General features: G+C 39.6%; 1 protein-coding gene across 1 annotated transcript; it reads right to left on the bottom strand.

Annotated features, from left to right (window-relative positions):
- Window positions 1-56: 56 nt before the first annotated feature.
- LOC110795217 (frataxin, mitochondrial) lies at window positions 57-15,818 on the bottom strand. Its single transcript, XM_022000215.2, has 5 exons — window positions 15,495-15,818; window positions 14,698-14,770; window positions 4,096-4,143; window positions 3,889-3,983; window positions 57-855 (listed from the first exon to the last, which is right to left on the bottom strand). Exons 1-5 carry the CDS (start codon window positions 15,746-15,748, stop codon window positions 726-728), a joined length of 600 nt encoding a protein of 199 aa, XP_021855907.1. The 5' UTR covers window positions 15,749-15,818; the 3' UTR covers window positions 57-725.
- Window positions 15,819-17,229: the final 1,411 nt, after the last annotated feature.

Here is a 17,229-nt window from a genome sequence, read left to right as displayed (position 1 = left end):
TAATTTCTGACTCTGTTTACTCCAAGAATTACAAAGAAAAAACATAGGATCAGGAATTCAGGATCACAAATCACTGCATGAAAATGTAGTAGCAACATTTTCTTCAGTCATTTTCTTTCACTCCGTAATAAGTACTTCGGATTTATTATTACTACGTACTAAACATTTTGGCAAGTGCATAATTATGAAGAAAAGAATATGAAACATTATTATAAGGCCCTGTTCGGCAAAAGTAGCGGTAGCGGGTAGCGGTTCAGTAGCGGGTAACGGTTGGAGTAGCGGGTAGCGGTCAATAGTAGCGGGTAACGATTAGCTGTCAAAGGTAGCGGGTAACTGATATGAGTGTTCGGTAAAAGTAGCGGTTGATATTATAAAATAAAATAAAAGGTGAAATATTATTTAAAACTTTATTATAAATTTGTCAAACGCTACCCGCTACCTTAAACGCTACTAATTTTAACGTTTGATAAAAGCTACTCAACCGCTACCTCTACCGCTAACCGCTACCTAAATCGCTACCTCGCCAAACACTTACAAATTTTACAAGTAGCGTCTTGACTCGGTCAAAACGCTACCCGCTACCTCAAAAGCTACCGCCGAACACGCCCTAAATATTAGGGGGGGGGGGAAGAGAACGGTAAAAAGACTACTTATGACTGTTAAAACCTGGAAACTCAACTGTGGGGGGAAAGAGAGTTCCTTTCATACATACAAGGGTAAAAAGATTAGGAGAGGTTGACAGATTCACCACACAGTTGTTTCAGCTCAGTCTGTAGAATTCCCAGCAAATTTGCTTTGTTTCGACGATAGACCCAAGCTTGAGAGCTGGAATCCCAGTCAAATCTTGAAGGACCACTGCATCAGAAATATAATATTCAAAAAAATTCGATTAGGAGCCGAAGAAAAAGAAGAAATCTTATGTACGTAAATATCTGGAATCGAGTTAGAATTCATATGCATATAAACATGAAACAAATTATGTAAGCTGATTTCACTAAAATATCCATTGTACTAGTAGTAAACCTCTAATGGGGATATTGTGGGAAGTCAGGTCATGTTAACCATTTATAGGAGGAATCAACTTCGGGAAAAATCAGTGAACTGTTGAAAATTCAATTGATATTCACATAAAACCCCGGTCACAAGTATTAGAGCCAATAACGGATATTATTAATAGTTAAGGTGAGATGAATTACAGATGCAACAAGAATTTCCTCCATAAGAGATCTTTTTTAGCTCTTTGTTTTTACAGCGCGGAGGAGATTTGAAATTCAATTGTTTGTTTACTCTTTTCCATCTGATTTTTCATTCCCCACACGTCCCTTCCAAAACAATTCTTAGCAGAGGAAATTAGTGTCAATTTTCAGCATTAATTCATCACATATGGTTCTGTCATTCTTCCAGTTGTAATATACGAAGTACATCGTAGTACACTAGACTACAAGTATAATCACTAACATTTTCATGTTTAGTTTCAGACACTCACCAATGGACATCTTGAATTCTTGAGAGAAACAGCCAATCTTTTAAGGGCACGCACTCCAGATACTTGACACTTTAGACTTTAGAGTTTTTATTTTGGTTTTGTGAAAAAAATTCTCGGTGTCACAAGTTTGAATGGTAACGGTGAGCAAGGTAAGGATGCATATATCTACACCTTGTTTTCGTCAGTAGAGATAATTCATGTACGAGTCTTGTTTCCATGTAAGATAGTGATTGTTCTAGCTTCTCTTTAGTTTTATCACAACATTAAGAGAAAGAGCAATTTTGTGGCACAACTGCAACTAAATACTTCCGATTCAGTTGGATTAGCAAATTAGGGTTGTCCAAGAACCTTAAAGCTATTATGGACATAGTAGCTCAACACATTTGTTTGAGTTTCATGTTTCATCACTAATGTATAACCCATCTTTTCCATTTCCCCTCAGAGAAAATTGTTATTACCCCACGCCCCCACCAACCGTAGATTCAGGTCAGGAGAAACTTCATCCCTATTATCTAAACCCTCAAGTTCCAGCCTATCACCTACTCCCTCTGCCCAGAGTCCCAGCTTAAGGTTAACGTTGGTATGGGGTACAGAGATTAACAGAGAATAAGTAAGAGTCGGTGTGTGGAAGCAAAAGGAAAAAAAAAATTCTAATCATATAAAGAAAATTTCTATCACGACGAAGTGAGTGGCTTATCCAGAACTCAAAATCCAATCGTTTCAGATTTCGCATCATCGACCTTTTTGTTTGGACTCATTTTAATACTTAATGACTTGGAAGGACTACATGTACATCAACTAGAAATTGCCATTTCCATCTTGAGTGCATGAATTACATCTCTAGTTCTCTAATGACTAAATCAAAGTCTAGATGTATGCATCACCCTGAACATCTAACCCATTCCAACTTGTGAAAGTCATCGAAAAATCATTTCACAAAAGAAAAATAGAAAGTGTAAAATAGTTGTGCATGCCCTTAAAAGCTTGGCAGTTTCTCAATTATGTCCAAAGGTAGTTGTGCATGCCCTTAAAAGCTTGGCAGTTTCTCAATTATGTCCAAAGGTGAGTGTATGAAGTAGAACAAAAGTATATTGAAAAAGGTGCAATAGTTTTAACTCTAAGACCAGATAGTCTTTCGCTGCAAATGCTAACCTTGAGCTGGAACAAAGTCTCAGTAGGGGTAATTCGCAGAAAAAATAAACTAGGGTACACACAAGAACCAGCAACTCTGAGATCAGATAGTCGTTTATTGTTAGTGAAGGTTGTTCATTTTGGAATTCAATCCTATTGGTGCCAAATTACTGTAGTGCCTAAGAAAGTTATGAAAGAAGTACTGAAAGCTTGCCGAATCTTTCTTCTCTGGACCGGTGCTCGTGCTTTTTCAACGAAGGCATCAGTACCTTGGGATAAATTGTGCAAACCCCTTAGTGCTGGTGGTTGGACCGTTGGAATGTCAAGGAATTATGTGTGTAGAATAAAACAGCCATATCAAAGCATTTTCGGGGTCTTTCTGAGAAGAAAGGCAAGCTGTGGATGAACTGGTTGAATGCGTACTATAGGTAAGGTGTTTGGTTTGTGAACATTCTTAAGAGTTTCTCTTGTACTCTTAGGAAAAAAAAAATTGAATGCGGGAAGATTATTGCAGAAAATGCAGGTGTATTGGTGTAATTAGAGTATCGACAAAGGCAATTTTTCAATTAAAAAGCTTTATATGCAGATGAGGGGGAAGCATGAGGCAGTGGCTTGGAAAAGATTAATCTGCAACAATCTAGCTAGTCCTCATAGCATATTTATTGCTTGGGTAGTCTGCAGGGTAGGCTAGCAACTAAAGATAGACTTGTCGAAATGTGATCACTGATGGCAATTGCAATCTTTGTGATGGAGCAAGTGAAACTTTGAGCCACTTATTCTTTAAATGCAGCTTTTCAGGCTATATTTGGTGTACTGTCTAAAAAGCTTCTACCCACTCTTTATAAGTCTATATTCTATTCCCTAACCTACTACAATTTTCTTTATATTTTCAGATAACTATATAGTACTTGTCTACTTTTGTGCCACCCCTGACCCAAAATCCTAAGTCCGCCACTGTATTCGGGTACAGTCATCCAGACTTCAAATTACTCCTTCCATTTCAAAAGATAATGAATTTTAGCCAAATTAAAATTATATGTTATCTACCATACCAATACAATATTAAATGCCACTTCATATTGTAAAAGTTATTCCATATGTTATATTTTCAATATAATACTTAATATCGATATACACTACCAAAATTTGGGAGTTCACTGAAATTCTTAATATGTGTATATGTATTTAACAAATATGTGTATATGTATTTAACATGCCACTATCATAAAAAAGAGGGGATACATAGAAACACAAACTACATTCCCAGTTACCTTACTGGAGAAGACAACCATATCTGTCTGTTTGGCGACTGTTTATTCACCACATAAGTGCCCAAATTCCCAAGTTTCAGGGTCAAAACCTCATTCTGCAATTACATTTTCATTAAGATATTTTAATACATAGTATATATGTAAGATGTATACATGTTGGCCGCAGCAGAAATAAAAACAAATTTCTTGGAGCAAAAGATTCATTACCCCATAATCAACGTCAAATCCATCAATCTCAATATTGTCACCATATTCCTGCCAAGAATTAAAGATATGTCAATAATCCAACAGAGTTGAATAGGGCGAAGACTCGTAAATACTTATGTATAATCTAAAACCCGATAAATAAATTCCTATATACATATTAGCATCATACAGTGCACACAGTCCCCATGAATTCTTTCTTTAGTAAACAAAACCGTCAGCAGAGACATACAATAACGGCCATGAGAGTAACAGGATCTTAAGGTTATTTTATTCATAGGGTTGACACTTGACAGGACTTAGTTCAAGAACGACAAGGCCAGGAGAATTTACACAGACAGCAGGGAAAACCATAGATCATCTATCAAGAGCAAACATGATCAATTTTACCAACAGCAACTATCCTTTCTATAGGAACCAAACACTCACCCACTTGAAAATAAGTTCTCATAACTATTACTTCTCAAACTATCCCTGAAATGAAGAAATAAACAAATAATATCCGCCATATCTTCACTCTTCAGTAGTTTTGGGCAAAGAATCCACCTAATACCCCTGCCCTAATCACTTATGCAAGAAAGAGGTACAAGGGTAATAGGGAAATTCCACCTAGCAGTTAGTCAGGCAGCTAGGCTGATGTCAGAGCAGAGTGCATGAGAATTAGTGGAGGAGTTTGTTAGAAGCAGGAAAGGGTAGTATGTGGGAAGGGAATAAAAGGCAACAGGCCAACAGCAAGGAGAGAGAAAGTATTGAGAAATTAGTAGAGAGTAGTATTACTTCGGAGAGAATCCGCCTCTCGAATGTGGATGATTGTAATTCTTTTAATTACTCTGATTAATTGAATACAATCCTATTAGCTGGCCTTGATCTCGTTTCTTCTTGTTAATTGTTAACAGAATACTCCCTCCGTCCCTTATACTCGCACCATTTTGACTGGACACGTTTGCCAATGCACAACTTTGACCACCAATATTTTTAACTACATATTATAAAAACTTATAAAATATTAATATTTTGAAAATATATATTAAGATGAAGCCAACAATATATTATATACTAACGTTTGTTTTCATATATAATAAAATAGGGTCAAAGTGAATTATGTGAATAGTGCAAAAAGTCAAAACGGTGCGAGTATTAAGGGACAGAGGGAGTAGTGTTTAAGCTTTCTTCACTAACTGTTTGAAGGTGATTCTTAGCAAACTTGGAATCAGAGCGGTGATTCATGACACCTTTGATATGTTCATATTTTATAGTGTTTTTACCCCCGTCCCTTAGTACTTTTTTATCTCAAATGAGATTTTCGGAGCGATTTTTAGTACCAATGTGCTCCTTTTAGTGTGTTTGTAGTTTCAGGTTCATCATTGTAGGAATTAACATATTTTTGTGCATTTCCTACTCATTTGAATCAATACAAGAGATTATGTACTTTCGAGAGCACAAACATTGAGTTGGAAGAGTTTTCGAGCAAAGCGAATAGTGAAAGAAATAGAAAATCGACACTCGTCTACTCTTTTGATCATAACTCAAGTTCTACAAATCCAAATGCAGTGATTCCAATTGGGCTGGATTCTAGACTTCAATAGCTTTTCAACTAGTGGTCACTCGCCTAATTCCAACTTATAACGAAGGAGATATAGCGTTTTGAAGAAAGGGATCGTGCAGTTTGACGAGCAGATCGCCCGATCGGGCGACGACAACCCCTGGGCGCGATTTTTAGCTTATGTTTCCGGTTTTTTCTTCTACTTTTGGGCAAGACTATAAATATGAGGCTCCTAGTTATTTGTTTTCTTAGACCTTATTCCTTAGTTTTAAAACACTTAAGGGGGTGTTTGGTTCACACGGGGTAAACGGAATGGAATCAATAAAGGGAAAGAAAGAGAATGAGAATGAATCCCTTTGATTTAAAATGTTGTTTGGTGATCCTTTGTTCAATACTCCATATTTCCTACTCTCACAAGAGCTCCACCCCTTGCAACAGCCGTCGGCGACCTTTTCACCCTAGCAACGGCTTCTCCCTCGCCGGCTTCTCCCTCGCCGTCTTCACCCTCGCCGGCTTCTCCCTCACCTTCTCCAACCTAGCAACGACTTCTCCCTCGCCGTCTTCACCATAGCAGCGGCTTCTCCCTCACGCGCGACCTTCTTCTCTCTCATTGTGCGCCGCCGAAGGTAGGTAGGGTTCCTTTGATGGGTGATTTGTGGCGGTTGGTGGCTAGGGTGGAGTTTCGGTGGTGTTAGGTGGAATTTTGGCTGATTTCTAATGTGACAAGGGTGGTTGTGTGGTGGTGAAGGGTGGTTGCGAGGTGGAGGGAGACGAAGGCGACAGGGTTGCGAAGGCGAAGGTGGGTTGGTGGGTGGGGTAAGGTGTGGTGGGTCGACGGTGAAGGTGGTTCAGGTGGTGGTGGTGGTGTTATAATGGTGGTCAATGGTGGTCAACGATTTTGGGTGGTGTGGGAGGTAGGGAATGGAAATACCTTGGGGGGGGGGGGGGGGGGTAGGATTTCAGTGTAGAGGAGTTTTGGGGTAAGTCAAAAAGAAAAATGGGTAAAGGGAATGACAAAAGATGCTTAACAAACAGCAACAAAGGGAATCATACAAGTTGATTCCCTTTCCTTTTGATAAATACCCCCAACCAAACGCCCCCTTAGTTTATTTCCATTGCTTAGTTTTATTCTCTCAATTGTTCAACACTTAGTTTTATTTTCAATTAAAAATTCAAGCTTTCATTATTCGTTCTTCGTTCCCTTAGGTATTACTTCTTACCTCGCTTTATTATTTTGTTCTAATTATGTTTCCAATAATATCATTTGTTTTGTTTATTATTAATATGAGTGAGTAGTTAATTTTCTAGGGTTTAGGGGATCCATGGATGCATGATTGGGATTGGATTGGGATTGGATTTGGACTTGATTATTGATTAATTGATTGTGATTTCTATAGCTTATTTTAATTATTCGTCAATTCTGTTCGGCCGGACTATTTTGATTGAGTTTGATTAACCTTAGATTATGCGCCGAGAAGTATAAATCTGATTGTTTTGGTCTATGGCTATTAGATAGGATTTGTTTCTAGTACATAGCGAGAGCCTGCTAGTTATATTCTCCTAAGGAATTCATAAGATTCGAGAGATGCATGTTTTCCTAGTTATGGTTGTTGATTGATTGTTATTGTCCGTTGTCCAATCCTGGTCTGCACTTGTGGTGAACCGTTGCCCTAGATTCCTTTATTATTGATTTTTCCTGATTGAATTTCTGTCGTAGTTATAATTATCAAACCAAACCATTTTCCTGTTTCCAGTAGTCTAGACCTTTACTTTAATAGTAGAAAGAACATTGTTTCCCTGTGTATACGATTCCTACTTCCCTTGCTATATTTTTAGTTGGTGAACGTTAGGTTTATCTTTGATAGGAGTACGATTTAGCCTGTCAACCTTCAACCGCCAATCGGCGTTGTGACCAGTTGGAAGAACAGTTCTCGGTGATGCAAAAGAACCTCTCAGATCAGATTGTTTCGTTATCGGCACAGATTGTGACCAGTATGGAAGTCGCTGCATAAAAAACATAGTGACGACCTCGACGTGGCGACGATTCGACTGGAGGGTAGAATCAATCGGACAAGGGAGAATCAGGAGTTGATGATTTCGCAGGTGAAGGAAGATCAGACAAAATTCCGATCAGAGATTCGATCTTCGCTTTCGGATCTGAAAACTACCCAGACACCGCCATTAGATCCACCGCAAATGAGTGTCAATCATGAAGGAAATGCTCCGCATAATCTCACTTTTAATCCAGCAGGGTTTGACTTTGGGAAAACCAGAGGGTGGAATGACGGGAGAACCGGTGGATATCAGTCCCATGAGAAAGCTCACGGTGATGGTGGTTATGTGGTTTCTTATGGCTCCGGAGGATATGGCGGTGGTAATTGGAGGCATAAGAAGTTAGACATGCCGATTTTTCGAGGCACCAACCAGATGGATGGATTCTTAGGGCTGAACGGTATTTCTCTTTTTATCGGCTTGGGAAGGAGGATAAGTTGGAGGCGGAAGTAGTGGCGCTTGAGGATGATGCCCTACTGTGGTTGTGGTTCCAGTGGGAATATGGTAGGAGGTCGGTTACTCGTTGGGAGGAACTGAAGACCTTACTCTTGTATTATTTCCGGCCAGTCTCATTGGGATCGTTACATGAGCAGTGGTTGGACCACCGACAAAGTGGATCAGTGGTAGAGTATCGGCGGAAGTTTGTAGAACTCATGGCTCCGTTGGATGGAATTCCAGAAGTGGTCGCAAAAGGGCAGTTTATAATGGGCTCAAAGGGGAAATTAACACAGAGGTGAGGCTATTTGGGCCTAAGTCATAGGACCATGCTATGGACCTGGCTGGAAAAGTTAAAGATAAATTGAATTCTAGGTATTATAAGAATAAGGCTGGGTTGAATACAGGTGGGGGTAAAATCAACTACTACAGCTCATATAACAATTCCCAGCCCTCATTCAAGCAGAATCTCGGCATTAATTCACCAAGCTACCACGGGCAATATGCTAAGAATACAACCTCCATAAGTCCACGCAGTGGGAGCTCCGGAGCAACTGCAAAACCCATAGGTGAGATTAAGCGGTTCAGTGACAAAGAACTTCAGTCCAAGAGACAAAAGGGGTTGTGTTTTAGATGCGATGATAAATGGTCAATAGGACATCGTTATTCTAAGAAGGAATTGAGTATTCCGCTAGCTCAAGAGGAGGAAGAAGATGATGAATTCACGGTTGAGGGGCAAACAAAGGATATACCTGAATCATATGCAGGCCCAGTCTCAACCGGAGATCTCTCTGAATTCAGTGATGGGAATCACTAGTCCAAAAACCATAAAAGTGGTGGGACAAGTGCGGGGACATGAAGTGGTAGTGATGATTGGTCCCGGGGCGACTCACAATTTCATTCCTATGAAGACAGTGACAAAAATTGGCATACCAGTAACCATCTAAGTCTTTTGGGGTGTACTTGGGGCCAGGAGATGTTGTACAAGGAGAGGGGGAATGTCAGTCGGTGTTGTTACAATGGTGGAAGTAATTGAGGATTTTCTGTCTTTGCCTTTGGGTAACTCAGATATAATATTGGGTATACAGTGGATAGAGAAGTCGGGGACAATGACTGCCAACTGAAAAACTCAGACCTTAGAGTTTTAGACAGGAAATGAGAAGGTGACTTTAAGGGGAGATCCTTCACTGGAAGAACACTGATTCTTTGAAAGCCATGATCAAAACTTTGCGAAGGGAAGGTGGGGGGTACTTGGTGGAATTCAATCATTTGGAGGGACAAGCAACGGATGGTATGCCAGCATACCACCATTCTTACAAGGGTTGTTACAGTCCTTTGAACAAGTATTTCATATGCCAGATAAGTTGCCACCAAGTAGAGGATGTGAACATGCTACGTTGCTGAAAAAGGGGACTGGCGCGGTAAGCGTTCGACCTTATAGAAATCCACGTTCATAGAAAGATGAGACTGAACAATTAGTGCATGATATGTTGAAGGCAGGAATAATACAAGTGTCTACCAGCCCCTTTTCAAGTCCCGTGTTGCTTGTCAAGAAGAAAGATGGCTCTTGGAGATTATGCGTAGATAATAGAGCTCTTAATAAGGTTGACAAGTATCCAATCCCAGTTATAGATGAGCTACTAGATGAGTTGCATGGTGCTACATTTTTCTCGAAGTTGGATCTCAAATCGGGCTACCACCCGATCAGTGAAAGGGACGAAGATGTGCCAAAGACAGCCTTTTGAACACATGAGGGTCACTATGAGTTCCTTGTGATGCCCTTTGGACTCAGCAACGCACCTGCTACTTTTCAAGCTCTCATGAATGATGTCTTTAGACCATTTTTGCGCAGATCTGTGTTGGTGTTCTTCGATGACATCTTGGTGTACAGTGAGAGCCAGGAGCAACACAAAGAGCATCTTGAGTTGGTTTTGGTAACTTTAGCAAGGCACCAATTGTTGGCTAATCAGAAGAAATGTGAGTTTGGGCTACAAAAGGTAGCTTACTTGGGCCATGTAAAATCGAAAGACGGGGTAGCAGTTGATAATACAAAGATACAAGCAATGCTAGAGCTCAGGGGATTTTTGGGTATTTTTGGGTTTGACAGGGTATTATAGAAAATTTATCGAGGGATATGCCAAGATTGCCTTTCCTCTCACGGAGCAGTTGAAGAAAGACAATTTTTGTTGGTCCCATGATGCTACTCAAGCATTTAAAGGCTTGCAGCAAGATCCATCTTGGCTATGCCAAATTTCACTAAGCTCTTTGTATTAGAGGTAGATGCTTCTGGATTTGGTCTAGGTGCGGTGCTCATACAGGAAAACCACCCCATTGCTTTTTCCAGCAAGGTTTGAAGGCCTAGGGCAAGGATGAAATCCATTTAGGAGAAAGAACTTATGGCCATAGTGTGGCTATGCAAAAGTGGAGACATTATTTGATGGGCAGGAGATTCACCATTAGGACTGACCAACAAAGTTTAAAGTACCTAATGGAACCGAGGGAGGTTGGGGCTGATTACCAAAAATGGTTGAGCAAAATTATGGGTATGACTTCAAAATACAGTACAAGCCCGGGGCGTCAAATAAGGTGGCAGATGCTTTATCAAGAGAATATATGAGTGCGGTGGAATTGTGTACAATGGTGAGTACGTGTGGGGTTCTGTGGGATACTATTAAGCATGAGGTTTAACAAGATCCGTTTATACAGCAATTGACAACACATATTTTAGCAGGAGAGAAATCGTCCCGAGGGATACACCTTGGAGCAAGGCATACGGAAATACAAAGGCAGGTTAGTTATTCCCAAGTACTCACCCTTGGTGCTGACTCTATTGATGGAATATCATGATAGTCCGATTGGGGCCATTCAGGGGATTTCAAGACTTACCAAGACTTACCAGAGAGGCAGAGACTAGCTAGAGACTGGTTTTGGCAGGGCATGAGACGAGCTGTCACTAGGTATGTCCACGCGTGCACTACATGCCAGCAGCAAAAGACTCTTTCCCGTGCCGGTTTATTGCAGTCTTTGCCCATTCCTAATCAGGCATGGGAAGATATTCCGATGGACTTTGTTGAGGGGTTGCCCAAGTCACAGGGCTGGATACAGTTTTGGTAGTGGTGGATAGGCTAACTAAGTATAGCCATTTCGTGGGCTTAAAACACCCTTTCACGGCTCACTCATTAGCCACTGCTTTTGTGAAGGAAGTGGTTAAACTGCATGGTTTTCCTTCATCTATTGTATCAGACAGAGATAGGGTGTTTATGAGCTTATTTTGGAGGGAAATGTTTCACTTGCAAGGCACAACTCTGAGGAGTACAGCATACCATCCACATCCACATCCACATCCACAATCTGACGGACAAAAAGAGGTCGTGAACAAGAGTGTGGAGGCTTTCTAAGATGCTTTATTGGTGGAAAGCCACAGATATGGGCAGATTGGCTTCCTTGGGTGGAATATTGGTACAACACTTCTACACATGCCTCTACAAGGTGCACACTTTTCAAAGCCCTCTATGGCAAGGACCCTCCGCAATTGATCAAATTTGAGAAAGGGGTACAACATTAAGCTCACTTGAAGAACAACTCATGGAGAGAGATGCAATCATTGACAATCTTAAGTCGATAATTTACTGAGGGCACAACAAAAAATGAATTCTATCGAGGACTCTAAAAGAAGAGAAGTGGTTTTCCAGGTTGGGGATTCTGTATACCTGAAGCTGCAACCATATAGACAAATCTCTAGCTCTTAGACCGTTTGAAAAGCTGGCGGCAAGGTTCTATGGACCCTATGAAGTCATTCAGAAGGTAGGAAAGGTTGCTTATAAGTTGGACTTGCCAAATACACCCGGTTTTCCATGTATCCCAACTTAAAGCTGCCATAGGAAACTTTCAGGCATGCCCTACCATACCCTCCCAAGGTACTGGAAGTCAAACCAGCTGCTGTTATGGGAGTGAGGCACCTAACTCAAGGAAGTGACAAGGTGACAGAGGTGCTCATTCAGTGGGAAGGATTATTAGACTTTGAGTCCACCTGGGAAGAGATCACAGTGCCATGGATAACAGATTTCCAGAATTCCACCTTGAGGACAAGGTGGCAATTTGGGAGAGCGGTAATGCAAAGAATCCACCTAATACCTCTGCCCTAATCACTTATGCAAGAAAGAGGTACACGGGCAATACGGGAATTCCACCTAGCAGTTAGTTAGGCAGCTAGGCTGATATCAGAGCAGAGTGCATGAGAATTAGTGGAGGAGTTTGTAGAAGCAGGAAAGGGAAGTAGTACGTGGGAAGAGAATAAAAGGCAACAGCAAGGAGAGAGAAAGTATTGAGAAATTTGTAGAGAGTAGTATTCCTTTGGAGAGAATCCACCTCTCGAATGTGGGTGATTGTAATTCTTTTAATTACTCTGATTAATTGAATACAATCCTATTATCTGGCCTTGATCCCGTTTCCAGCTTGTTCATGGTTAACAGAATAGTGTTTAAGCTTTCTTCACTACCTGTTTGAAGGTGATTTTAGCATTCTGTCCTGACAAATACACTAACCAAGTGCAGCAAAACAAGTCTTTCCCAGAAGTGCCTCAATCCCTCTAGTATGTTTTTACCAACAACATAATTTGATCCTTACACCTCAATAATTTCATACACAAATAAACAAATATTTTTAAAAGGACAGCAGCAAATTAATACCTACTTTGGGTCAACTCTTTGACCTCTTGTATGGTGTCGTTATATTACTTCCACTTTTTGGATAGAAAGTCACTACTTTTTTTGCTTTAGGTAAAAGTACACTAAATCAAAATATTCAAAACAGCTCATCAAACTCTCAGCGCTTAATGCGAATCAGTCGAAGATCATTGTGTTTCAAATCAATGATCTAACCAAGATAACCTACTTGTTATTTCTGGGTAAAGATTTGTACATTCTTTCCCTCCCTCTTTCTCTATATCTTTCTGTTTCCAAGAGATTCATTTCCTGGACTGTTAAAGGAACCTTTGTATGAAGTACTGAACAACAACCTCAAAACTTTGTATATTCTAGAAATTGTTTGTATATCTAACTCACAACAGGGAAGAAGACCTTGGTTATGAGTGCCCACTAGGGTATGTAGTTTTTCCAGAAAAGGAGAAAAAAAAACTGGACAAAATAAGCTTGTACGTTAACTGTCTCCCAAGAATAAGAGAGACTGAATGAGTATGCCAGACACGTTGAATATCATACAAACAAAAGACTATTAAGAGCTGGGAATCTGAAGTAAAGCAAGAAAAAACGCAGAGTCTCAGAGGTGCCACGCGAGGTAACTCTGTTCCAAACAATATTTTATTTCTAGCCATAATGTCCACTGGAATATCAGAAAACCACAACTCCAAATAATACCCTTGGACCCCTCCAGAATCAAACATACCTTGTCTTGATGATCCAAGGTAGAAATTTAACTAAGTCCACCATTCTTCACTCACCTCAAAAGGTCTATGCCATAGGATATTACAGAAACAAAAGCCTATCTACCACTGCACTCCTGTAGCACATCACACACACCTAAAGAGAACTATTCCATTTCCAGGGGAGCAACAAATCATTTGTGTCAAATATATCCATCAAGGCATCAGGCCACAAGACTATAAACACACTCGACAAACCTCAGTAGTCCCCAAACTCCCCTTGCTATTCTGTTTTGCTTACTTCAACATTGTAATTTCTTTGGGCTCCAAATGCTTGTGAAGTTCAAAGAGTCCGGGGGCTTCAAGACCCAAGTGTATTATACAGCCAGTACAAACACTTCCCCATTTGGATTGGAAAATGCACAGTTAAATTAGGTCAACTAAGATATCACCCCCCCCCCCCCCCTTCTTCTGCCACATTCAAACTCTCCAACACTCCACTATCCCAAAAAATCATTTCCACCATTATCAGACATATGTTCTTCCTCTTCTGCCACTACCTTACCTCTTTCCCATAAATTTCTTCTTTATCGATCCCACTATATTTGGTGTTCCAGAATATCTGATTCTGTCAATGTCCTCCAAATTTGTCAAGAACCTGATCATATTTCATTAATGCTTAAGCTAACCTCAAACCATCCATAGCAGCATAACCTATTCGAAGAAGATAACATAGGGGATTCATAGTTGTATAAATGGTACTTCAAACTCGTCAAAGGACTATTTCTCCAGTACCTAAATCAAACCATAATTTTCTAGTAAAGCATCATAATCTTAGCACCACACTAAAACGATCAAAACCAAAAAGGAATCAAGCACAGTTCCACATTACAGATTGTTCATCTTCCAATGTACCCCTATACGTAACAGCAGTCACAGTCAAAACCTGCATACTTTACCACTATTGTTCATCTTACTCTAGTCATCAATAAAGCATTCAATCAACAAGATCAAAAGGACCACCCTTAAAATTCTAGTTTTCAAAAATAAATCTCTGTAACCATATTTCCCCCCCTACTCGCTCACTCTCCCACTTGCCATATTACCATTCTAACATTTTTATTTCCTTATCGACAATCAGCATGCAAAAACATTTTGGCAACATTTCACTAATAACCGTTTGGTAAAAGATTACCTCGAGTTTCTCGAGCAGATGATTGATGGTGGAATCCGCTAGCCGATGAAACTCATCTTCCTGCAGCACAGAACTGTTTTCACATCAATTATTATCACATTGAAATAGAGATATATAATCATCATAAAACAGACACGAATAGCATTAGTGACTGGCAAAAACATATTAGCATTGCTTGTTCCAAAGCTGCTCATTTTTACCTCAATCAAGCATTTTTAACAATCTTCAATCAAGCAAACAAACTCAATATACATAATGCAAACAACGAACTGTATGCTAAATTTCAATTTCAATTTCAACAAGAAAAAGGGATTTATATGCTAACCAACCCAAATTTAAAATGTAAATTAACAACTTCCTAAATTCACTTGAAATCTAAAATTTTCACCTATTCAATTTTTCACAGTTTCAACATTAAATCAATAATAAAAACTCAATTGAGCAAAAACCCCTAAAACCTTAAAATTACAGTATAATACTATAATGACTTAAAGAGAGAAAAACTGAGAGTGAGTACAGATAATCAAGCAAACAAACTCGATAAACATAATGCATACGGAGTATAACGAATTGTATGCTAAATTTCAATTTCAACAAGAAAAAGGGCTTCATATGCTAACTAACCCAAATTTAAAATGTAAATTACCAACTTCCTAGTTCACTTGAAATCTAAAAATTTTACCTATTCAATTTTTCACAGTTTCCACATTAAATCAATAATAATAAAAACTCAATTAAGCAAAAACCTTAAAATTACAGTATAATGAATTGAAGAGAAAGAAATTGAGAGTGAGTACATATAATCGATGGGAGCAGGAGCTTGAGATTCGTCAACAACTTTGGAAGAGAAACTTCTACAAGCGATAAGAGGAGCAGTGTAGAAATAGCGCGGTGAAGAAGAGGAAGGAGATGGTGGTGGTTCCAGTACATTCCAGATGGTTCTTAAAGGAAGAAATCTGGTCGGCATGATGGACGCCATTTTCGAGTGGAAGTGTAGTGTGGAGGAGAGAGATTGACGAGTGAGGGAGACGGCATACCGGAGTTTCCGCATGTTTACCGATGCCGGCGTTAGGAAGGGCAGTGAGGCAGTGAGGAAAGAGAAAACAAGAATACAGAAAAATGGAGAAAAATAATAAATCGAAGGATACAACTAAGATGGCCGTGGGGCGGGGCGGGTCATGTCGGGTTTCGGACCGAGTCCTTGGGCCGGGCTAACCAGGCCCACTCCGCTATCGTGGCGGGCAGAAAAGTTCTAAATAGGACTCGCACTCACGGGCTGTCGTGCCGGACCGGGGCTGATTGTGGTACCTGAGAAATTCCGAGTTAATCTCAGTGATTGGAAAAAAATTTCCAATCAAATGGCATTTTCGTAAATATTTTGCCCGAAAACTGTAGGTGGTATAAAATTAAGTGTTGACTGTATATTTGTAGGTATTGACTGCATATTACTCGGTGTTGATTGTATACCACTTGTCGTTGACTGTATATTTTATAATTGCTGATGATTACTAAAATGCAATATTGTTTATTTGTAAGTGATTGACTGTATATTTTTAGTTGTAGATTGTTTATTAGTAGAAACTTATTGTATATTGTGAAATGTTGACTGTATATTATATAGTTATTGATGTGCTATGAAAATACAATAATGACCGTACATGTGGTCCACATTTGATGACATGTCACTGTACTTTAACCCACATTTAATGGCATTTTCGTAATAAAATCATCAATTATTTACGAAAATGTCATTTGATTGGAAAGTTTTTCCAATCAATGAGATTAACTCGGAAAGGCTCGTCGTACCTAAGCCTAATTTTACTAAAATTAATGTGTTTTGTCGTGTCGGCCCATGCTTTTTTCGTGTCAGGTCAGTTCGGGTCGGGCCGGCCCACTGTCATCTTTAGATACAACTAGAATTGGGCACGTGCTCATCGTGTCGGCCGTGTAGGCACGTGTGTAATACCACGTGCTCCAACAGGCTAAAAAAATCGTATCAGGTTGGGCTCGTACCTACCTTTTTAAAGTGAGGCTTTTGTATAGTCTGTCTTATGAGCTAACTCAACGGGTTCTTACTAATTTTAATGACGAGTTTGATAAAAATTGTAAGAGTTCCACCCACATCCATCCCAATTAGACATAAATGGGAATTGATTTGGTTTGTAAAGCGGTGGTAGAGCTAATGTTGTCGTCAAATAATTCGGAGAACTGATTTCGAAATACTTCATATAGTAGGAGTTTTGATTTCAAATATGATAGAACGATCTACAAATGATTCAAATTAAGTAATAGTACAGATATATGTACATTAAAATATGAATAATAAAGTGATTAAAATACTTTCTGTTAATGTGGATATCAACTAGTTTAGTTGGTTAAAGTGTTGGTAGTGACACCTGAGAGTCCGAGACTTATGACCGAATTATGTTTACATCAATGTCCTTATGTCTTTCTGTACACCATGGTGGTGATGATTTGGGGTAGTGAGTGGTGGTGTTACTCGTATCGACTGTTTGAGTGGCGCTGTGACAG

Source organism: Spinacia oleracea, chromosome 6, assembly GCF_020520425.1.
Source record: "Spinacia oleracea cultivar Varoflay chromosome 6, BTI_SOV_V1, whole genome shotgun sequence".
Lineage (NCBI taxonomy): Eukaryota > Viridiplantae > Streptophyta > Magnoliopsida > Caryophyllales > Amaranthaceae > Spinacia > Spinacia oleracea.
This window is presented reverse-complemented; position numbering and strand designations above follow the sequence as displayed.

Bases quoted from the DNA above. Each gene is read 5' to 3' on its own strand.
- LOC110795217 (XM_022000215.2), bottom strand. From the start codon at position 15,748: ATGCGGAAACTCCGGTATGCCGTCTCCCTCACTCGTCAATCTCTCTCC. The intron at 4,144-14,697 runs GTAATCTTTTAC...AATTCTTGGCAG, and splicing joins ATCTGCTCGAGAAACTCGAG to GAATATGGTGACAATATTGA. The intron at 3,984-4,095 runs GTAATGAATCTT...ATGTAATTGCAG, and splicing joins GATTTGACGTTGATTATGGG to AATGAGGTTTTGACCCTGAA.